General features: G+C 42.6%; 1 protein-coding gene across 2 annotated transcripts in view; it reads right to left on the bottom strand.

Moving 5' to 3' along the window:
• Positions 1–23,941, bottom strand: part of SOS2 (SOS Ras/Rho guanine nucleotide exchange factor 2) — a 62,881-nt gene that overhangs the window by 26,754 nt on the left and 12,186 nt on the right. Inside the window, exons 2-9 of one of the 2 annotated variants that reach the window (XM_074544136.1) lie at positions 19,459–19,676; positions 15,576–15,707; positions 14,104–14,268; positions 13,206–13,409; positions 11,215–11,358; positions 5,707–5,817; positions 4,414–4,512; positions 363–490 (exon numbers count right to left, since the gene is read on the bottom strand). In XM_074544136.1, the coding sequence (XP_074400237.1) occupies positions 363–490; positions 4,414–4,512; positions 5,707–5,817; positions 11,215–11,358; positions 13,206–13,409; positions 14,104–14,268; positions 15,576–15,707; positions 19,459–19,676 (1,201 nt within the window). The remainder of the gene's footprint in view (positions 1–362; positions 491–4,413; positions 4,513–5,706; positions 5,818–11,214; positions 11,359–13,205; positions 13,410–14,103; positions 14,269–15,575; positions 15,708–19,458; positions 19,677–23,941) is intronic. The other variant, XM_074544135.1, reaches the window with a different exon arrangement.

The raw sequence follows: 23,941 nt of genomic DNA, 5'->3' as shown, positions 1-23,941 counted from the left end.
TGATGCACAGGGGCCCTGGCCTTCGCCCGCTCACCCCAAGGCCAAGACGCTGAGGGGGGCTGAGTTCAGCTGCACAGGGGCCCTGGCCTTCACCCGCTCAGCCCGAGGCCAAGACGCTGAGGGGGGCTGCTTTCTGATGCACAGGGGCCCTGGCCTTCGCCCGCTCAGCCCAAGGCCAAGACGCTGAGGGGGGCTGGCTTCAGCTGCACAGGGGCCCTGGCCTTCGCCCGCTCAGCCCAAGGCCAAGACGCTGAGGGGGGCTGGTTTCTGATGCACAGGGGCCCTGGCCTTCGCCCCTCACCAGATAGCCGGATCCAGGGCCGTGGGCGCCCTCACGCACGTGGGCAGGCAGGGGTGCTTACCCGGGCCGGCGGCGCGGCGAGTGCTTGCTGTAGATGCGCTCCATGCTGCACTGCAGGTTCAGCAGGGCTGTGATGGCCTGCTTCAGGCACTCCCTGTCCTCCTCATCCTCACTGCACTCCTGCAATTGCTGCCACACAACAAACATTGCTTTGCTTTCACATTCTGCCTCAATTCCAGCAGGGCAACAACACTGAAAGAAGCACTCGGTGGAATTTTGGTGATTTCAAGTCAGTGACTTTTTACAGAGCCCCAACCAAAAGTAGATGTGCGTGAAATTAAATATATTTGTCAGAGCTTCAGGAAGAATCAGTAGATATTCATCAAGTTTAGAAACCTTTACCCTTTAATTTACCCACCCTTTACCCGTTAATGCTAATTGTCAGGTGTTATTTTGCCTGTTACATCACCAACAACATCCTGTTTAAAACTGGTTAAATTCAAGAATTTGAAGGTTTGAAATAGCCAAAGGTTCAGAGCTGGTTTATGGAACTCTGTCTGTCTTCCTTCCATGAGTTCATCTCAACAATCCAAATTTAAGACAAGAAGGAGCAAGACTCTCTTTGCTTCTTATCATCCTGAATTCTGCCACCTTCAGCAAACTCAAGGATTTTGCACAGAGCAAACAACAAAATAAAGTCTGAAATTGAAGATTTGCTACTGCAGAAAAATGTAAATACAGTGAGAACAAATGTATTGCCTGGGTATAAAGGCTAAATCCATCTCCACCACTCAACAGAAACTTCCTGAATTAGGGAATTCCACAGATTTTCAGATAATCTCCATCCCCCTGGTAGCAACATGCTTTGAGCAAAACCTGAAAGTTCCTCTTTGGTTCTTTAAGGTGGTACCTAAAAACCTTGAAAATTCAAAAAAAAAAAAGAAAAAAATTTTTCTTTTTAACCCTTTTCACATCCAAGATCATCTGAACTGCCCATGGCAAGGGCTGGAATGAGATGAATTTTGAGGTCCCTTCCAACACAAACCAGTTTGGGATTCTGTGAATTTTTAAAAAGTAAATTCAAGCTAATAAATTGGTGGGCAAAATTATGGCAGCTTGCCATGCAGTTTGGGATAAACTCTGTTTTACCTGCAGAAATCTTCCTCACACTCACTGGCATGGCAGAATCCTTCTTTTCCTTTCCCCACTACATTCCCTCAGCTGGGATCCCTCAGTTTATTCTAAAACCAACTGAGAGAACAGGATTTGACCACTCCCATGTTGTTTAAATTACCAAATTTTTAATTTCCATGCCCAAACAACCTCCATATTCAAGAAAGGAAGAGTTTTGTTGGCTCAAAATTTCTGGGAAGCTGAGGAACAGCACAGGGAAGGGAAAAATCAGATGTCTGCCTCTGGAAATTCTATTTTTTTCCTTGCTGCCGGCCATGGAAATGCAAAGAACATGGAAAAGGTGTGAAATGCAGAATCCTGAGGGTGGGAGAAGCAATTGAGGGATAATTTCAGATAATTTCAGATTAATTTTATTAATTTCAGTTTAGTTGTTTTGCAAAAAAAGCAAATATTGAGGCTTGTGTTTGTGTAAATAATTATTTTATTCACCTGCCAATCCAGAGGGGGTTTTTGGTAACTTTCTCAAGGAGTAAAAGTCTCAATCTGAGCTTCTTTCCCTACTGAAACTGTGAAAATAACGTTTTGTTGCTTTTTTGCTTTCATTTTGGTTTTCAGCCATAATTCCTAGAGGCAAATGCAATGGCAACAGAGAAGCAATACCAGTTTTTAATGTTATGTATTGTATTTAATATAGAATATAATTAATATAACAGATTATAATATATATATATATATTATATTATATTATATTATATTATATTATATTATATTATATTATATTACATTACATTACATTACATTACATTACATTATATTATATTATATTATATTATATTATATCATTGTAATAATATTTATTACAATATTTATAATAATAATATTTATAATTATTACAATAATATATTAGAATTGTTGAATAAATACTTTTTAAATCCCCCAAACCTAAAAATTTCTAAAAATCCCTGCTGTAAATTCAGGATTTTTTCAAACTACAACATAAAATGCAGATTTGAAACCTGTAACTCATGGGAGCACAACAAAATACTCTGGATTGACCATTTCTCCAGGGTGATATTTCAGATTTCTGTTCTCTGCTCACAAGGCTGTGAGACAGCCAAGTGTCAGATTCTACTCAGAAATCTCACACTCTGTGGAAAAATGTCAAATTTAAATGTTTTCACTGCTAAATGATCATTTTTCATGGTGTATGATCCTTTAAAATAAATAAAAACACGACAAAATTATTTTGCCAGGCTTCATTTATCAAAAATAGCAAAAAAACTCTGCTTTAAAGGGCACCTGTGGCAATGTTTCTCTAAAAAGGATAAAAAACCACAATATATTTTTCATTTCTAAAAGCAGCTCCAGGCTCAGAATCCCCCGGAGCTGTGGCTGCAGGTGATTTCATCCTTAAATTCCATGCTTAAATTTCCTCCTGATGCATTTTCCCAGCTCTGGGACACAATGGGGCATTGATCAGCCTGAGCTCAGCACCAGGCAGGTCCCTGCCCCAATTCTGGCTTTTCAACCTGCAGGATTTTCACAATTCCCACAGAATTGTCCCACACAGGTGATGATCATGGAAAGGGAAGTTCATTATTTTGAAAGAGATTCTTCTGATGAAGAAATTTTCCCTGATATTCAATTTAAACCTCCCTTGGCAGAGCTTGACTCTCCTGTCCCCCACTCTCCTATCAGGAAGGTGTAGAAAATTAAGATTGTTTGGGTTTTTTTAAAGTTTTTTTAAACTGTTTTCTAAACTGACTATCACTAGAAATGCCTAATAGTTTAAAATGTACTGAAATCACACAAATTTAGGTGTATTGGAAGCTGTCCCTGCCCATGGCAGGGGTTGGAATCAGATTATTTTTAAGGTCCCTTCCAACCCAAACCATTCTGGGATTTCAACTTTTCTGCAAAATACTGGCAATCCATTCATTTGGGATAGGTCAAAATAAATCATCCTTTGTTTTTTTATTTATTTAAATCAGGATATGCAAAAAATCACAGCAGACATGAGGAAAACAAGAGTGAGGTAGAAATAAAAAAAAAAAAAAGGAGCTTGTGCTAAATATTGATGACAGACCTGGTGTTAACCCAACTCCTAGATTTTAAAATTGGATTTTAGATAAATTCTGTTTTCCTCCTTCATACAAGTAAATCCTTTAAAAGACAAAGGAAATCCCTGTAACTCACCTGTGCAGCCTCAGATTTCACACTGAGAACCTCCCAGAGTAATTTTTATTTATTTAATAAAATAAATAAAATTTATTTATTTAATAAAAATTACTCCCAGAGTAAAAAAAAATACTCCCAGAGTAAAAAATAACTGCTGCTATTTCCAAATGTCAGCTACAGCCACGGGCTGTTGTACCCATTTAATTCAGTTCATCCCTGTCAGTTAATAATTCATTTACCCTCAAAGCATTACAAACTTTGCACAATGGGGCAAACAGAACCTTTCTTACATTATCCTCAGCTAATTCCACCTAGGACTCGGGACAAATGGTTGAATATTAAGAATGGATTATTCTGAAATAATAAAAATAAACAGAGCTGCACTGGAGTGGGACCTGAGACTGAGAATTCTGAATGAATCCTGCTTAGCTTCTGAATGGACAAAAAATTCAGAACTCATAGAAGGAAGAAACTAGATTTGTGTATTCAATTTTCAGATTTTTAAAATTCTTTAAATTTAAATTTAAATTTAATTAAACTTTAAATTTTTTCAACTATATTGGAATTCAAGTTCAATAAAGATTTGTTTAATAAAATGTAGTTTAAATGTTCATATGGGAGCAACAGGTGCTTTTGAAGATTTTTTTAATAAGTTTTTAATTTTCAGAAACCAAGTAACGGTGTCAAATAATTTTAATTTTCTGAGGGCGTAAGTAAACATATAACCAGCTATTTAAAAGCTCAGATTTTCTACATGAATAATTATTTTCAGCCAGAAATGAGAGTGTGGCTCCATTTACCTGCAGCAACTCAAAGTAGTGCAAGCAGTGATAGACTGGGATCAGCATGAGGCGAGGCAGGACATACTGGACAGCCTCCTTAAATCCTTCAGCTGTGGACTGCAAAGGAGAAAAACCAGGATTATTTATTTACACTGAAATATTCAGAATATTCACTGGGCTCCCATTATGCCCGATACCCCACAGAAATATGGAGGCCTCACTGGGTACTGCAGAAATCAGTATCACCCTCAGAAAGTGAGAATCACTTTTTAAGGTTTATCACTTCAAAAATGAGAAACATTTTCCATTCCCAGGAGTTACTGAGGCAGTAATTCAGGCTGTAAGATGAGGAGAGATTTTTCCAGCCAGTGGTGAAATTCCTGCACTTTCCGTCTGAGGAGAGACTGAATTACCTCAGGGACAGCAAGGAGGCCAGATTCACCACCTGACTAAAATACCAATTTAATCTGGAATAAAAGAATCAAATTCCAGCTTTGAGCTTTAAATTTTTAGGGGGGGCAGGAGGCAAAGAGCCTTCTGAAGGAATATTGAATAAGAATTTCCTTAATATTGATGAAATACTGAATTTAATATTGAGGAATACTGAAGAGGAAACAGCCCCTGAAGGAAAAGCTCAGAGGGATCTCATCCTGCAGAGATGTCCCAGTACCCCTAAACTGGGTTTAACTGGGTTTAACTGGGAGCACCTCACTTGCTCAGCAGCTTCTCCAAGGGCATTTCTGAACACCAAGCCAGCCTGAGCAGCTGGTTATTTTTAATTATTTTTAATTAAAATAATTCCCTAATTTATTAATTATTTCTATATTTATATTATTATTTAATTCCCTAATTTATGAATTATTTTTAATTAATAAATCTGCTGCACAGGCAGAAAGAAGCAATAAACCAATAAAAGAATCACAGATTATCCTGCTGGCCAGCAGTGACAAAGGAATTACTGAGGAATTATTCCAGAAAAAGAACCTCAGGGCTGAAGGAGGCCTTGGATATGCACAGGAGAAAATGAAAATATGGTGTTTGAGTGCCTCTAAAAGGTAAAATCAAAGTGGCAGTGGGAGAATTCACCCTCTGGTCCCATACAGGGTGTGAGGAGAAAAAACCTGCAAACCACCCCTGGATGGGTCAGAGCTGTGCCCTGTTTGTACAAGAGGCAAAATCAAAATATCCCACACTGAAGGAGGGGAAGGACCTTGAGGATTTCTCCTTTGGTTGAAGCAAAGAATCACTGACAGAATTCCAACCTTTGAAATATGAGAATGAAACCATTCAGGATTTCTCATTGGCACTCACCTGGAAGTGCAGAGCCACAGCAGGTTTGGCCATTAAGTTGTTAAAATGCTCATGAAATTGTGGAGAGAGAATATCCTGGGACAAGGTTTCATATGGATCAAAGGCTTGCTCCTAAATAAAAACAGAATTACAAACAGGAATGAAGGACCCAAACTATTTCTGTCCCAGCTGCTACAACAATTTCCTTGAATAAACTGACGGAACTTTTGAAGAAAATATTGATTTTGCAAAATAAATACTGAATAAACCACAATCTTATTTCACTTCCAGCTTTTAAATGCCCAAAATTTTCTTGGAATTGCTCAACCTCCCCATCTTTATGGCCAACACAAAGTTTGTTGTACTGAAGCAGTGGGGAGGGACCAAGAGAAGTTTTTGCTTTTCTCCCCATTTCCCAAGGAATGGCAATTTTACCTCCCTCTGTCCATAGGGATGGACAATGTGCAAACTTGGGACACTTTTCCAGTGAAAATATCACATATTCCAGTGAAAATCCTCAAGGGCCATCAAGAGTTTGGAAGCAAAAATTCTGGTTTTGTTTGGGGTATGGAGCTGTGACTGCACAGGATCAGCTACAGCAGGATGGGAGGGAAACCTGGAGGCACAGGGATAATTTCTGATGGCAGGAATAATTTCTGATTGTAGGAATCCTACAGGAATCATTTCTGGTTGTAGGAATCCTACAGGAATCATTTCTGATTGTAGGAATCCTACAGGAATAATTTCTGGTTGCAGGGTTCATTTCTGATTGCAGGGATCATTCCTGGCTGTACAGGGATCCCACAGGAATAATTTCTGATTGCAGGAATCCCACAGGAATCATTCCTGGTTGTACAGGAATAATTTCTGGTTGTAGGGATAATTTCTGCCTGTATAGGGATCCCACAGGAATAATTTCTGACTGTACAGAAATCCCTACAGGAATAATTTCTGATTGCAGAAATCCCACAGGAATCACTTCTGGCTGCACAGGGATCCCACAGGAATCATTTCTGGCTGTACAGGAATAATTTCTGGTTTCAGGAACCATTTCTGGTTGTAGGAATCCCTGCAGGAATCAGTTCTGGTTGCAGGAATAATTTCTGGCTGCAGGAATAATTTCTGGTTGCACAGGGATCATTTCTGCCTACACAAGACTAATTTCTGGTGGCAGGGATCCCTGCAGGAATCAGTTCTGCCTGAACAGGAATCATTTCTGGTTGTAGGAATCCCTACAGGAATGGAATAACTTCTGTTTGCAGGGATCATTTCTGGTTGCACAGGGATCATTCCTGGTTGCAGGATCACTCCTGGCTGCAGGAATCCCTACAGGGATCATTCCTGGTTGCAGGATCATTCCTGGTCACAGGGATCATTTCTGGCTGCAGGAATCATTCCTGGCTGCAGGAATCCCTGCAGGGATCATTCCTGGTTGCAGGATCACTCCTGGCAGAAGAAATCCCTGCAGGGATCACTCCTGGCTGCACAGGAATCATTCCTGGCTGCAGGAATCCCTGCAGGAATCACTCCTGGCTGCAGGATCACTCCTGGCAGAAGAAATCCCTGCAGGGATCACTCCTGGCTGCACAGGAATCATTCCTGGCTGCAGGAATCCCTGCAGGAATCACTCCTGGCTGCACAGGGATCACTCCTGGTTGCACAGGGATCATTCCTGGCTGCAGGAATCCCTGCAGGGATCATTCCTGGTTGCAGGAATCACTCCTGGTTGCAGGAATCCCTGCAGGAATCACTCCTGGCTGCACAGGAATCACTCCTGGTTGCACAGGGATCATTCCTGGCTGCAGGAATCACTCCTGGTTGCAGGATCATCCCTGGCTGCAGGAATCCCTGCAGGAATCACTCCTGGCTGCAGGAATCCCTGCAGGAATCATTCCTGGCTGCAGGAATCCCTACAGGAATCACTCCTGGCTGCAGGAATCCCTGCAGGAATCACTCCTGGTTGCGGGATCATCCCTGGCTGCAGGAATCCCTACAGGGATCACTCCTGGCTGCAGGGATCATTTCTGGCTGCACAGGGATCACTCCTGGCTGCACAGGGATCATTCCTGGCTGCAGGAATCCCTACAGGAATCACTCCTGGTTGCACAGGAATCACTCCTGGTTGCAGGAATCACTCCTGGTTGCACAGGAATCACTCCTGGCTGCAGGATCATCCCTGGCTGCAGGGATCCCTACAGGGATCACTCCTGGTTGCAGGATCCTTCCTGGCTCCCAGCTGGGCTGTGCCAGGGCCTGTCAGGCTGATCCCAGGCCCTGCAGGACTGATTCACTCCTGAGTCACTGCTGGCCTCAGCACATCCCTCTCTTCCCCCCAGGGCTTGCCAGGCTCTGGATTTGGGAATGCCAACCCCACCAAAGCTTGTTTGAACACTGCTGAAGGCTCCAGGCCCAGTGCAACTGCAGGAGCCAGGCCAGCATTTCCTGACTCTCTGCTGCCTTCTGGAATTATTTTATATTTTTACTGCATTTACAATTGCTTTCAGTTTCTTCCACTCAGACTTCAATCAGTGTTTTTATGTTCTGGGTTTGTTTTATGAACATGAGATTAAAATGAACTTCATTAGGGATCTTCCTAAAGAGATGAATGATTTTAAAAGGGTTTTATGCTTGAAATGCTGCAAAAGTGACTGAAATATGGAATTCTGGAATATTGAAAGGGATGGCTTTTGGCTGAGGGAGGGCAGGGATGGATGGGAGATTGGGAATTCCTGGCTGGGCTGGAATTGCCAGAGCAGCTGTGGCTGCCCCTGGATCCCTGGCAGTGCCCAAGGCCAGGCTGGATGGGTTGGGACACCCTGGGACAGTGGGAGTGTCCCTGCCATGGCAGGGGTGGCACTGGGGGGGTTTGAGGTCCCTGCCCACCCAAACCCTTCTGGGATTCTGATGTCCCTGTAAGGATCCCAGGGCAGGATGTGGGCCTGGACTGGGCTTTGCCCATTTCCCCCCTGGCTGTGTGCACTGCTCCCACCTTTGTTCCTTTGTATTGGAATATGAATCCCAGTATCACCAGTTAGATTGTGCCTGGGCCAGTGTGACCCTCACTGCTGAGCCAAGGCACAGCTGTGCTGTATCACCCCAGAGACACCTTTGGCTTGCCGGTGGTCTCAGCTGGGCACCAAACAAGTCCAGGCTTGTTAGGGACTCCGTTTACCTCAGGAAGAGGCTTCAGGTGAAGGGGAAGAGAGAAAAGGAGGGATTCTGCTGGAGGGTTATATGCAGTGGTTTATTCCATGGTTACAGAGGTTTGAGTCTTGGGGAGAACCCCAACAGAATCCCGAGCACAGGGCTGGGCTCACCTTTTAAGCTCAGGGGGTGGGGAGGGGACAGGTGAGCCACCAACCAGGTGGGGGGGCGGGGTCTCAGGGGAGAATGACAGCTGGACAGGCCAATGACCTCTGGGCCTGAGGGGCATCCTTTGAATTCAACCAACCACACGATGCCTTTGCTGGAATGTTAAGCCTGACTGACAGGACTCACTCAGCAAGGGGGCAAGGGGGAAGGGGAACAGGTATTGCCACACCTGGGGAGGGACCCGGGACCCAGAAGTCTAAAATAGGACATTACAACACACTACAACACCTTTGTGGATACTTAAAACTCCTCTGATGGAAACACAAACAGCAGAAAATGAATTTACAACCTACTGACAACCCCTTGTTCCATCAGCTGCCCTCAGAAGATCCCTTCAGAAACTTTCTGCCCTGTCCTCAACCATCCATTTCCCACTTCTGGGTGTTTCTCAATTTCCTCCACACCAGCAAAAAATATTTTATTTTTCCCACACACAAAACCAATGTTTTATTTCCCCCCACACTTCCTTATCTCAAAACCACGACAATATTTATGTTTTTAAACCTTCCAGGGAGCTGATGCCGAAAAAAAACAGACAAAGCAGGAAGACTCCAGCTTGCAAGGCTTGTTTGGTTTTAATTATCCTTCCCAAGAAGTTGAAGGACCTTTTTAATGGCAACACTAAATGAACAATGCTGGCAGGGAGATAAGCAGAGCAAATAAACACTTCACTCTGCTATCTCCCTTTAATGATTCCTTCTGCAAACACTGACACAAAGATGATCTCAGCCGGGACATGATCACACCAACAGCTCACTCACTGAGCAGGTCTTGCCCCATACTAACTGAATTCATAAATTCAAATATATTACCTTCATAAAAAGCTTGGAAAAATAATCTGGACTTCATTTCCCCTTCAAGTTTTTCAGTGAATGAAGAATCAGATGAGATTTTCACTCACTGAAAAGGATTTGTTTCCATTAAGGCACTGGATGACTCAGAGCAGCTTTTGCAATAAAATCTGATTTTTTTTCCAGGATAATGCTGCACTATTTCAAATTTAAGGGTTTTTTTTAATAGTTTCAATATCATAACTGCTTTAATCCATTGATCAAACACTTCTCCTTATCATTACAAAGCAATTACGCTTCAATGACTGCTAAGATTTGGTCAGCTGGACTTTCCTACATGAGTGGTTATTGAAGCAATGCCAAGAAAACTTTATCTTTATGGTCTATTCCTGAATGAGTGGCACCTGTGCCCAAAAATCACTGTTTTTTACAGCCACAAAATTGTAATTATTCTCCAGGTGGTGCTGGGGTATTCATGCAACATTCAGATCTTAAAAATGGAGGATACATAAAAGTAAAATTCAAAGTTAATATAAAAGTTTAATTAATATAAATAGAACAAAAATAAAATAATATATAAATAAAAACTTTAATTTTTTAAATGAACATCATAATTTTCAGATAAAACCAAAAATTTGCCATTCACTCATTTTGTTTCTTCACATTGTCAGTGGGAAAGAAAAGGTTGTGGGGGAGGAGAAGTGCTCCGAAGGTTTTGTTGTGATTATTACCACTCTTTCTTTTAGTTACTGTTAATAAAGTTTTGTTTAGACCCTTTTAAGGTTTTGAGCTTTGCCTTCCTCCCAATCCTCCCTCCCAGCAGGAACTGGGTGCTGGGATTGGGCAGCACTGAACCCTCCACACTCCTGGATGCCCTGGCTGGAAATGTCAAAACTGGCCAAATCTCAAACTGGTGAACCAAAACCATGGAGCCACAATATTTCCTGAAAAATCCTTAAGATTTTTTTTCTCCTGAGAAGCTGAGAAACCTCAAGAACAAAATATAAACATTGATTATCTGCTGATGTGGAATGCAATAGGTGCATCTGGGATTGGTCTCATGTGGTTGTTTCTGATTAATGGCCAATCACAGTCAGCTGGCTCTCTCTCTGTTATCATTGTTTCTTTTTCTATTCTTAGTCAGCCTTCTGATGAAATCCTTTCTTCTATTCTTTTAGTATAGTTTTAATGTAATATATATCATAAAATAATAAATCAGCCTTCTGAAACATGGAGTCAGATCTTCATCTCTTCCCTCATCCAAGAACCCCTGTGAACACCAGCACAAAACCACTACACCCAATTTGAGTGATTTAATAAAAATAAACATAAAAACCCCCTAAACCAACCAAATGAAACACCAAACCTCTGCCAGGTCCTCAAAGCAGCTGCCAGCCAGGGGGTGAGGGCTGCTTTCATCTGTCATTTCCACAGTGTCCTCAATCAGGCCCAAAAGCTTCACTGTCAGCTCGTGGATGTCCGAGATGTTGCTGAATATCACATCAATGTCCTGCAAGCACACAACAGGGCTGAGTCCTGCCTGGCATCATTTATCTGGAGCATGTGAATATTGCAGTGGGTTTTGTCTGAACCAGGAGGTAAATGGAGAGGTGTTGAGTCTTAACTTCTTTTTGGCCAAAGTTGGGATTAAACAACTCCATGGAATTTTGTGTTTGGACTCAGATGTTTATCAGTTCTTATCTCTGTCACAGTCTCACAGACCCTGAGTTCTGCAGCACTTCACTCCAACAAACTAAAAATGGAGCCCCAGCTCTCTCTACAAGGCCTTTTAAGGATAAACTGTCCAATTAAGAAATGACACCTCAATTATTTTCACTTTTAACCCAATAACCAACCACCCATGGCTGCAATGGGGACTTTTTTAATCCAATTACACAAAACCACCCAAACCCATGGAGAAGAAGGTGAAGAAGAAGGAGCAGCCTCCACCCTCAAACCTCCATCTTGTTTTATGTATATTACTGTATTCTAAACCCCAAACTCTGAGTTTCCCACCCTGTGATATCACACACTTCTGTCCAAACCCCACACCCACAATCCCAGCTCTGTCATTCCATTCTGGAAGCTTCTCCACGGCCTCAGGTCAGTGCAGGGTTCTCCTGGGGGTCAGAGCCTGGCAGCACAGAAAGCCTGGAATTCTCAGCAATTCCCAGGGTTCCAACAGAGAGGAGCCAACAGAAAGCAGGAAAAGTGAAGCTCCCTGGTGTTCCCAGCCCTCCAGGCTTCCCTGAGCACATCCAGCCTTGCCCAATTTCAGAGCATCCTTCCCAGGAACTGCTGGAAAAGCATTCCTGCCCTCCCTGCTCCTCCTTGTCCCCCCAGCACAGCAGGAAGGAGCTGATTTATTCTGGAGCTGATTTACAGGAGGAATTTACAGCAGCTCCAAGCTCAGATGCTCCAAACCACAGGTGCAGCTAAAGCAGCTCCTGGGCTGGGAATGGAGCAGGACTGGGCAGCTTCCTTCCCAAATCCTAACTGTGGATTTTCCATTCCCCACACTCCATGAGGGAGCCCCTTCCCCAGCTCAGTGCCTTGGATTCCCTCTCTGAATTCAAATTTCTCTGCCCCAACCTCCCACTGACCTCCAGGCAGTGCCCAGAGCATGGGAACCCTCTTGTGGGAACAGCAAACCCTGAAATTTCCCATTCCCATTCCCAAAAGAATATTCCTCAGCTCCCAAGCATGGCTCCCTTCTGCTCCCACCATCTTCACTGGAATTCCACCCCACATCTGCACAATTCCATCAGCTCCTGAGGACTTCCACACCCAGCTGGGATGGCAATGGCTCCTGCTGCCTCTTTTGAACCTGCTGGTACCACCTGCAAATCCCAGTTCAGCTTCTGTCCCCTTCTCCTTGCCCACAGGAAGGACTCACCAATCCCTCCTTACTCCTCCTGAGAACAGAATTTGCCACAAGGACAATTTCAATCAAATATTTCAATCATTTCTCCAACTCCTTCACACATAGAGAATCCACAGCCAAGGGCTGCTTTAATTGGAATTTCTCCAGATAAGGGGCAGCCTGTAAATGTCAGTTCAAGCATTCACTGCACATGCAGGTAGATGACTTAATTTATGTCTTAAGCAGAAGTGAAATTATTACCTAAATGACCAAAATAATCCAGCTGCTGCTGGATCTGACAGGGAATTGTGCCCATTAAACTCCACTCCCATTAATGGCAATTCCCCCACTGGATTTCACACACAGCCAACTCTCATTATTCACTGACAGCCAATAAATCAAATTTGACTTCACCTCCAACCCAGTAAATGCAAAATGGGTAAGTTCTGGCTGCTAATGGAGCAATTAGCACTGCTGATCAATGAAGGACTCACGTGAGGTGTGAAGAGTCTCCTGTTGGACAGAAAAGCCTCCCGGAATACTTTGATGATCAGGTTGAGCTCCCTCAGGTACTGCCTCTCCTCTGCAATCTCATTTCTCACCAGCTCGTAGTAGTTGAGCTCCCCAGAAGAAGAGGGCTCATCCTCACACAGAGAAACCAAGCCAATCTCATCCTGATCAAACATATCCATCAAAACCTGCCAAAGAAATGCAGAAATTACACCCAGCCAGGCCTTCACACGTGGCCCCAGCTCAGCCATTTCAGTGTGTTCAGAGAAATCCTTGGGGTTTTTAATACAATCCTTGCTGTGTTCACTTTCACAAGGGAGTAATATTTCAACTTTGGCAGCAGGAGGCTGCAGCACTTGCCAAAGCCATTTTCCCCCTTGGAAGTGAGCACGACCTAGAAAACAAGTTACAATTCATGCAGAATCAACTTGGAAAACAAGGAATCTTGCATAAGCCTTGGACAAAACCTCCTGCTGAAGATAAAACCGAACAAAAATGTTTCTCATTTTAATGGGCATGAAAACTAAAGGTCTTTTCTGTGTTAGGAAGGAGAGCTGCCACGACAAAGTGACATCAGGAGGGTGTGACAGCAGAGAAATGAAGGACAACATCAATTTCTGGCCTTAAGCTTGTAAAGGCTCCTGCTGCTCCAAAATTTAGGCAGGCTCAACTTAAATTTCTGCTGTGACAGATCTGCCATGAAGAAGGAGAGAAGCTTTGCCTTTAAATTTTTGCTGTGAGAGATCTGCCACGAACATGGAGAGAAGCTTTGCCTTTGAGTCAAAGCAGGCTCTCCCTCTGATCCTCCTCTGAACACACCTTCCAGATGAAATCAAATGGAACAAATCACCTCTAAATACTGTTTGAATGCCAAGGCCTTACCTTATCAGCACACATGGATACTTTAATGTCCTGCTGGGAGATCTCAAAGTGTCGGATATTGAACACATAATTTCCAGCCAGTTTTAAAATGTCAGCTGAGATGTATTCCAAGACAGCCACGATATACAGAGAGACATGGTAATCCACCTTGTAGCCCAGGACCTCCTGCAAAGGGAAAACAACACAAAACAAATGGAATTTATTCCAGAAATTCATCTAGAATGACAATAAACACGTTGAATTTTCTACTGAAATGGATTTCGGCTGTGGTGATAATTTACACTAATGGAACACCCAGAGCTGAGACATCAAATGGAAATTGGAAATCTGCCTGGAAGGAGATGCTTGTAAATACCTGTGTTATTTTGCAGCGTTTTCAGAGAGGAAAAGCTACAGAACTTGAAATAATCCCTCCTCTAAAAATGACAGTCCTAAAAATAGAATTCATTTAAGGAAGGGACTCCAGTGGAATTATTCTGTATTTAAATTTCCCTCTCTGTCTGTGCCTATTGCAGGACTCTGACCCCAATGTGGACTCCTGAGAACAGAGTAGGTTTCACTTTCAAGGAATCATGGAATGGTTTGGGTGGGAAGGGACCTTAAAGATCATCTCCTCCACCCCCTGCCACAGCAGCTGAGCACTCAGCACTCCATAAAACAATGGAACTTTAGTACTGGGAGTCTGAAGAGACAAAACCCAGGATGAATGCAGGACATTATCCCTGGGAAGGTGCTCCATGTCCTGCACAGCTTGCACCCTGCAGCCTTTCACCTGCCAATAAATGCAGCTGACCTTGTGCATTTGAATAAGACAGATTTGCTCTCATTGTGTGTTGGTGCATCCTCTAAAAATCAGATTCTGGGCCTGATTTCACACTTCTACACCAGATTTCACCAGTGGTGTTTAGGAAGATGTTATTTAATGTTGTTTCCTCTCCTGACATCCTCCCCCTCTCATTAACCCTCAGGAATTGAGATGTTGTGTAAGTGAACACAGCAAGGAGACCTGAAAAGTGCTTTAATTACTGCTTATGCTCCAATAAAGTTTTCTCAACAGCTGGAAACACCTCTGCAGGTCTCTTGATTTTTAAACCTGAGGCAGCAGTGACATTCAGCAGGGACTGAAAGGACACTGCCACATCTTGGTTGACAGTACACAAGGAACAGGATCTGCTGTTCCCTCTTCTTCTATTTTGGCTTCTGCAGCATTTTGAAACAAATAAAGGCATCAAAGCAGCCCTGCTGAAGTAGGGAAGTATTTGAGTTTTGTTTATGTTAAAAACTAACTAATCCTATTTCAAAGCAGAGTAATGGATGAACACACTGATGTACTGATGATGAATTTAAGGATTTACTTTCACTACACAACATAATAAATTCAGATTTATGGTGATTCTTTACTCCCTCTGCCAAGGAGAAAAACTTCTTAAATTTCACACGAATTAAAGAAATACATGAAAGGTGAGAGGTACCTTCAGTAAGGGATGGATTTTGTCCACAGGGAGCAGGAGGGGGTTCCTCCTTTTCCGCTTCTCGATGGCCGACTGCGCGTCAGCGATGGCCCACTTGTCTATGGGGTGGGGAAACGTCTTCTGCACCCGCTCCTGAAACACACACAGCCCTGAGCCCAGCCACAGCCACCACAACACAACAGCACAGCAAATTCTTCCCCTCCAGGACAGGTGATTCTCCTCCTCCTCAGTGCTTGCAACACCTCCTCCTAATTGTTCTCTCCTTACCCAGCCTGGCTTCTCTCTTTCAGCAATGCTGGACAAGCTCCCTTCCCTGAGCACCAAGGATCCTTCCAATCTCCTAAAATCTCTGATCTTTTCAAGAGCAGCAGGGAGGTTTCAGTCTCCACTTCCAGTGGGAGATGTTCCTGCCATGGTGGGAGTTGGATATGGATGGTTTTTAAGATCCCTTCCAACCCAGACTATTGTAAGAGACCAGGATCCCAAAATACAAACACCATCAGGAAGTGCTGAACAGTTTACAGCCTACAAAAAACCCCAAATTGATATTGTTGCTATTTCAGAAAATAGTGTAACTTGCCCTACATCAGATCAAGTTTATGGCAGGAATGAAAAGCCAAAGGAAGAGCTGGAAAAAAATGGTGAAATATTTGTGTCCCTTTGACTGAATGACTTTTGCACATATGCCAAGACCTAACAGAGAAGCAGATTTTCTTAGAGGCAGCTTTTAAACCTTTGCAGGGTCCATTTAATGCCCAGCTTTCTGATCAGCCCCCAGGGTGACACAGGGTGACACAGGGTGACATTCCCTCCTGGAGAGCAGCCCCCAAATGACCTTTCCTTCAGGTCCTAGAAAAATGCAGCTAAGGTGGCATTCAGCCATTCTCCAGCTTAAAATCATGGAATTCCAGCTTAAAATCATGGAGTTCCAGGCTGGTTTGGGTTGGAAGGGAGTTAAATCCCATCCAGTGCCACCTCCCACTGTGCCAGGCTCTGGGAATTCCATCCTAGCCAGGAATTCCTTCCCAACATCCAACCTAAGACAAACCTGCTGTGCTCCAACACTGCTTCCCTCTGTCCCTTCAGGAACCATTTGAAGGGCTGCTTCTATTTTTAAAACATTTTTAATTTGAGATTTTTAGACCTTGATCTGGCAAATACTTAAGGACAACATCTTGGACAAACAGTTGCATGAGCTGCAGGCTGCTATGTAAATATCTGAGGATAAACTTCAGCTCTCATGGTTTCCCTTTACAGCTAAGAACAGCTGAGGAGCAGATCCAATCCCAAGGGCTCTTAAGAACTATTAAATTTTACTTTTAATTTAGTGATATAATAATGTTCATGCACCAGTATTAAAAATGCCCATAAATTAATAATTAATGTTGAATAAAGGGCATCTAATAAAAACCTAAAACCCTTTGGGCAATTATTGGGCCAATACATATATACATACATATACCCATATAAATATAAATAATTATTTATAAATATACATTATTAAAATAAATATATACATGCCATACATATATATAATGTTAAAAATACATACATATATATTAAAATATATAAGTATATAAATTTACCTATATATAAAATTTTCTTTCATTTCCAAGACACGCACAAATAATTTATATTAATACAGACATATAATAATTGTCACACTCATATAATTTATATTCTTTTATATATATATACACATATATATATATACATATATATATATATGTAATTTTTTAAAATTCCACATAGAGAATCCCATACAAAGACATCATTCTGGATGAGGCTGAAAATCCTGGACCTGCAGATTGATGTAAAATTAAAGCTCTACAAAGCTCCATTGGGGCACAGCCACATGGAAGCATTTTGCCCCTCCAGACTCCATTAAACCCTCATTTTGGAATGATGACACAAAAGCTGACAGCTGCAATAATACAAGAGCCTCAGTGAGCTCAGTAAAGTCCCAGGAACATCCAACTCTATTCCCTCAGCTGCACAACCCAGGCCTGACAACAGTAACCTTTCATTGAAATATTGAAATTTTTTTCTTGCATAGTGATGTCAAAAAAGTAGGAAAAATTCTTAAATTCATTGTAGATTCAACAGCAGGAAATCCTTCAAAGCATTTTGTATTTACAGTAGGAATTTACAGCAGCTCCAAGCTCAGATTCTCTGAACTACAGGTGTAGATAAAGCAGCTCCTGGGCTGGGAATGGAGCTGGACTGGGCAGCTTCCTTCCCAAATCCTAATTGTGGATTTTCCATTCCCCACATTCCATGAGGGAAAATTTCCACAATTTCCATCCTGAAGCACTGGGTAAAAAAAAATGATTTTCCAGTTAAATTTGCTTTAAAAATCTAAATAGAATCAGAGAATCCCAGAATAGTTTGGGTTGGAAGGGACATTAAAGCTCATACAGTTCCAATCCCTGCCATGGGACATCATCCACCACCCCAGGCTGCTCCAAACCCATCCAGCCTGGCCTTGGGCACTGCCAGGGATCCAGGGGCAGCCACAAAGTCATGGCAGGAAGCTCTCAGTGTCACTGTCACATTTCTTCAAAAATTCCTTTGCCAGGATTTCTTCTCCTGGGAAGCTGAGAACCCTCAGAGGAAAATAAACAAGAATGATCTGATTTGCTTCTCCTGTGTTTTGCTCCTTTGGAATGTGGTCTGGACATTGTTTGATTGGTTTCATGTGAATTGTTTTTACTAAATGGCCAATAGCAGCCAGCTGTGTTGGGACTCTGGAAGAGAGAGTCAGGAGTTTTCATTAGCATTCTTGTTAAGCCTTCTGGCTGTATCCTTTCTGTATTATTTAGTGTAATATACTATACTGTAATATACTATACTGTAATATACTATACTATAATATACTGTACTGTAATATACTATAATATACTATACTGTAATTACTGTAATATATTATACTGTAATACGCTGTAATATACTATACTATAATATGCTGTAATATACTATACTGTAATACACTGTAATATACTATACTGTAATACGCTGTAATATACTATACTGTAATATACTGTACTGTAATATACTAAACTATAATATACTATACTGTAATATACTAAACTATAATATACTATACTGTAATACGCTGTAATATACTGTACTATAATGTACTATAATATACTATACTGTAATATGCTGTAATATACTGTACTGTAATATACTATACTGTAATATACTGTAATATACTGTGCTGTAATATACTAAACAATAATATACTATATTGTAATATACTGTAATATACTATAATGTACTATACTGTAATATGCTGTAATATACTATACTGTAATATACTGTAATATGCTGTACTGTAATATACTGTAATATATTATACTGTAATATGCTGTAATATACTATACTGTAATATACTGTACTGTAATATACTGTACTGTAATATACTGTACTGTAATATACTGTACTGTAATATACTATACTGTAATATACTGTAATATGCTGTAATATACCATACTATAATATACTGTAATATGCTGTAATATACTATACTATATTGTAATATACTATACTGTAATATACTATACTGTAATATACTATACTATACTGTAATATACTATACTATAATATACTGTAATATACTATATTGTAATATACTATACTATACTATACTGTAATATGCTGTAATATACTATACTATATTGTAATATACTATACTATAATATAATATCACATAATACAATAAATTAGCCTTCTAAGAACACGGAGTCAGATTCATCATTTCCTCCTTTGTCCCAGGGAGCTGCAAATTCAGCCCTGTGTGTTCGCAGCCTGCATTGCCCAAACCATCCCCAACAATATCAGCCATTGCAGAGCCCAGGCTGGTTCCTGGCCCCATTCCCACCTCCACGTCCTGCACGGTGCGTGGCTGGGCGATGCACAGCTTGTTCAGCAGCTGCAGGATCAGCTCCTCAATGTAGTACAGGGAATCCTCCTTGGCTGACAGGTTGGGGTGAACCTGCTGCTGCACCTGGCCAGAGCAATTCAGAGAATCAGTGTCACCATCACAGTGGCTGAAAAATCCTCTTTGCACAGGGTTCTTCTCCTGGGAAACTGAGAAGCCTCAGAGAAAAAGGAAAACAATAATTATCTGATTTGCTTCTCTTGTGTTTTGCTGCTTTGCAATGTGGTCTGGGCATTGCTTACCCACAGGTGATTGTTTCATTGGTTTCAGGTGAATTGTTTTAACTTAATGACCAATCACAGCCAGACTGTGTTGGGGGCTCTGGAGGGAGTCAGGAGTTTTCATTATCATTTTTTGTAGCCTTCTGTCTGTATCCTTTCTCTATTCTTTAGTATAGTCTTAGTATAATGTAATAATAATATAGAATGTAATAATAACATTAAATATATTAAATATATGTTTAAATTAAATATATTAAATTATACATATATTAAATATTAAATATAATGTAATAATGATAAATACAATGTAACAATAATATAATATAACAAGAATATAAGAGAATAGAATGTAATATAATATAGTAATATAATATAGTACCCATATATCATATAGCATATCATATAACATATCTCATATAATATTATTTATCGTATCATAATAAATTAGCCTTCTAAGAACATGGAGTCAGATTCATCATTTCCTCCTTCGTCCTGGAACCCAGCAGATACCACAAATTAGATTTTTTTCATGGAAAGCTGGGCCTAAAAATGAATCCCAGCAAAAGCAGGATAGCTCTGGATTGCAGTGCTGCAAATTCACACATTTTTCATGTTTCTCACACGTTTTCCTCTGGCGTTAGGGTGGGAATTGCTATTGCTGCCAAGCTGGCAGCTCTGTGGAATCCCAGACTCCGTGTTTGCCATGAGGGAGGGAGGAGTGCCAAGGCAAGGCAATTCCTGCCAGCACTGGAGCGAAACCTTCCCTGTGGGCACCTGGGAGTTACTCAGGGCCTGGGTGAGTCACTGCTCTGACGTTACCGACCCTCAACATGTGATGGATAAATGAGGGCTGGAGTCACTGCCTGCAGCCACTCACCCTGCCTGGGGCACTGAGCAGGGAGCAGCCCACACCCACCAGGGAAGGGCAAGGAAAAGCTGCTGCCCTCCTCTCTGCTTCTATCTCACCTCATGGGATTAATCCCAGCTTTGGTTCCACAGGCTAAACTAGACCAGAACACCCAAACCAGGCAAAACCTCAGCATGTGCCCATAGAGGAAGGGCCACAATGAACTCATCCTGGCTCAGCAGGGCTCTTGTGCTACTAAAAATCCCCCCCAGACAAACCATCCCACCTTAAAAAGCAAAATAAAGCACTCAGCGCTTGGTCTCCATGCTCAGTTTTCCGTGGCAGCCTCTGAGTCAGGAAAGTGCTCACCAGATCTCAAACTATAGCCAAAAGATTTGTGAGGAAGACAATCCAGGGAAATCCCCTCCTCTCCCCACACAAATCCCATGTAAATCACCTCCAAAAACTCACTCACATTGGTATTCACAGGACAAGTGGGGTGGCAAGACAGAAACATCTCTGGGTTGAATTCTGTTGCTTTGAAATAAAGGCACAGCCCCTTCCAGAGCCCAGGGAGCAGCTCCCAAAAACAGGGGGGCTCTGAGGGCTTCCTCCAAATCAAGGGGAATCCCAGGATGGTCTGGGTTTGAAAGGACCTTCAGGATCATCCAGTGCCACCCCTGCCATGGCAGGGACACCTTCCACCATCCCAGGGTGCCCCAATGTCCAGCCTGGCCTGGGCACTGCCAGGGATCAGGGACAGCCACAATTGCTCTGGGAATTCTATTCCACAGCTCCCCAGCCAAGAATTCCCAATTCCCCATCTAACCCTGCCCTCTGTGAGCTTGGATCCAGCTGCCCAGTCTTGTTATAAAGTTATTTTATAGCCCTTAAACCTAATTTTGCCTTCTGTGCCTCAAACACAAATCTCGTCTTTACACAACTGATTCCCAGCTGCCACAAGATCCTGAAATAAAGAAAAAACCCTCAAGAAAACCAAACCCACTCCTTGAAAGCTCCTCCTTTAAGACAGCAGGTTTCCAACAACAGCCAGGGCATTTTGTGCTCTTCCTGAACGTGAGAGTTTCATTCCCACAACAATGGCAGAGCAGGAAGCGCTGGCTGTGTCCCAGAGCAGCGCTGCAGCAGGAGCAGGCCCAGCAGGGCGATCCAAGGGAATTCTGTCCCACAGCGAGCCCTCACAGCAGCAGGAGAGGAGGAGGATCGGGAGAAGATGGGAGCTCCCGTTCCCTGACCAGAGCTCTTCTCCTCCCTGCAGTCGCTCATTTCAGACTTCGCTGCACAGAAATGGTTTGATTTGCACCTGACTGCAGTTCCCAGTGTGACCAGCTCACGGCACAAACTTTCACCGACAGCGCATCCCCTGAACCTCCCTGGGGCACACGGGTGCATGAGGCTGAGGGGCAGAGCCCTCCTCACACAGTGCCAGGAATCTCAGCTTCACTTTAGGAATTCTGGATTAGGAGGGACCTTAAACACCATCCCATCCCACCCCTGCCATGGCAGGGACACCTCCCACTGTCCCAATGTCCAGCCTGGCCTTGGGCACTGCCAGGGATCCAGGGGCAGCCACAGCTGCTCTGGCAATTCCAGCCCAGCCAGGAATTCCCAATTCCCAACCTCCCATCCATCCCTGCCCTCTGGCACTGGGAGCCATTCCCTGGCTCCTGTCCCTCCATCCCTTGTCCCCAGTCCCTCTCCAGCTCTCCTGGAGCCCCTTCAGGCCCTGCCAGGGGCTCTCGGGTCCCCCTGAATCCTTCTCCTCTCCATGTGAGCATTCCCAGTTATCCTGTTTCCCCAGCAGAGGTGCATTTTTGAGCCATTTTGGCTCCTGGGAGGTAACTCCTGCACAGAATTCCTGGAATTGCCTCACCCATGGATCCAATTCCCCTTTTCCCAGCTCTCCCAGTGCCCATCCTTCCTGGTTTTCAGCTCTTTCCTGTGGAACAGCTCCTAAATCCTGTGGGTTTAATTAAACCCCAGCTGTTTTTCCCCCTAAAATGTGAGGATTTGATCAATTCCTGAACCTGGCTGGCACCAACAGCAACAACTTCTGTCCCTTCAGGCCCTGCCAGGGGCTCTGAGCTCTCCCTGGAGCCTTCTCCTCTCCAGGGGAACATTCCCAGCTCTCCCAGCCTTCCCTCATTTCTGTTCCATCCCTCAAACCACCTCTGTGGCCCTAAGTCCTGCAGTCAATTTTCCTTCAAAAGGAGCAAAGCCAACAGCAAAGCCCAACATCTCCTGGTTCAGACAACTCTCCCCAGAGGATCTGGAAGCTCAGCTGCCTCTGGAAATGAATCTGCAGCACCCTGAGAGCTCCCAGAGGCGCTTCTGCACTCCCTGCCTTCCAGAGAAGTCATTTGGACATAAATGGTGAGAGGAAAAAACCGATTTCATCTCAAGACAATGTTTGTCAGAGCAAAACAAAAATGCTGCAATAAAAGCTGGGCACCAGCTGATCCAATGAGATGCCACTGGATCAAGGAGAGAACATTTATTCTTTAAAGAACTCCCCAAACCCTGACTGAGAACATTTATTCAGAGAACTCCTCAATTCCTGACTTGAGAACATTTATTCAGAGAACTCCCCAATTCCTGACTGAGAACATTTATTCTTCACAGAACTCCCCAAACCCTGACTGAGAACATTTATTCTTAAAGAACTCCCCAAACCCTGACTGAGAACATTTATTCTTTCAAGAACTCCCCAATTCCTGACTGAGAACATTTATTCTGTAAAGAACTCCAAAACCCTGACTGAGAACATTTATTCTTAAAGAAATCCCCAATTCCTGACTGAGAACATTTATTCTTTGCAGAAATCCCCAATTCCTGACTGAGAACATTTATTCTTTAAAGAAATCCCCAAATCCTGACTGAGAACATTTATTCTTAAAGAATTCCCCAAATCCTGATTGAGAACATTTTTTACCTATTTTATCTATGAAACATCAGAGTGTGTGGAGTCATTAAAGAGAGATTAGAATCAGCAGAAATAACTAATTTTTAGTGTCATTTACAAAGGTTTAGTCCAAGTTGTTCCAATGAAAAGAAATTAAACAAGGGTGGCATTTAAGCTTGGCCTTAAGGCCTTTCTGGGGGACATAATTTTATTTTACATTGAAATTCCTAAACTGCTCCTTCTCTTGCTTCTCAGCTTTTCCCCATTCTCCCACCCTTGATGAAAATCCTCAAAAGCTTCTCCTCAAAATTTTCAGGATTTTCAGGATTTTCTCCTCAAAATTTTGAGCATTTTCATTTGATGAAAATCCTCAAAAGCTTCTCCTCAAAATTCCTTCTCAGTGAGATGTTATTAATCCTCAGAGCAAGGAGT

The sequence above is a fragment of the Zonotrichia albicollis genome, chromosome 6 (assembly GCF_047830755.1).
Source record: "Zonotrichia albicollis isolate bZonAlb1 chromosome 6, bZonAlb1.hap1, whole genome shotgun sequence".
Classification (NCBI taxonomy): domain Eukaryota; kingdom Metazoa; phylum Chordata; class Aves; order Passeriformes; family Passerellidae; genus Zonotrichia; species Zonotrichia albicollis.
This window is presented reverse-complemented; position numbering and strand designations above follow the sequence as displayed.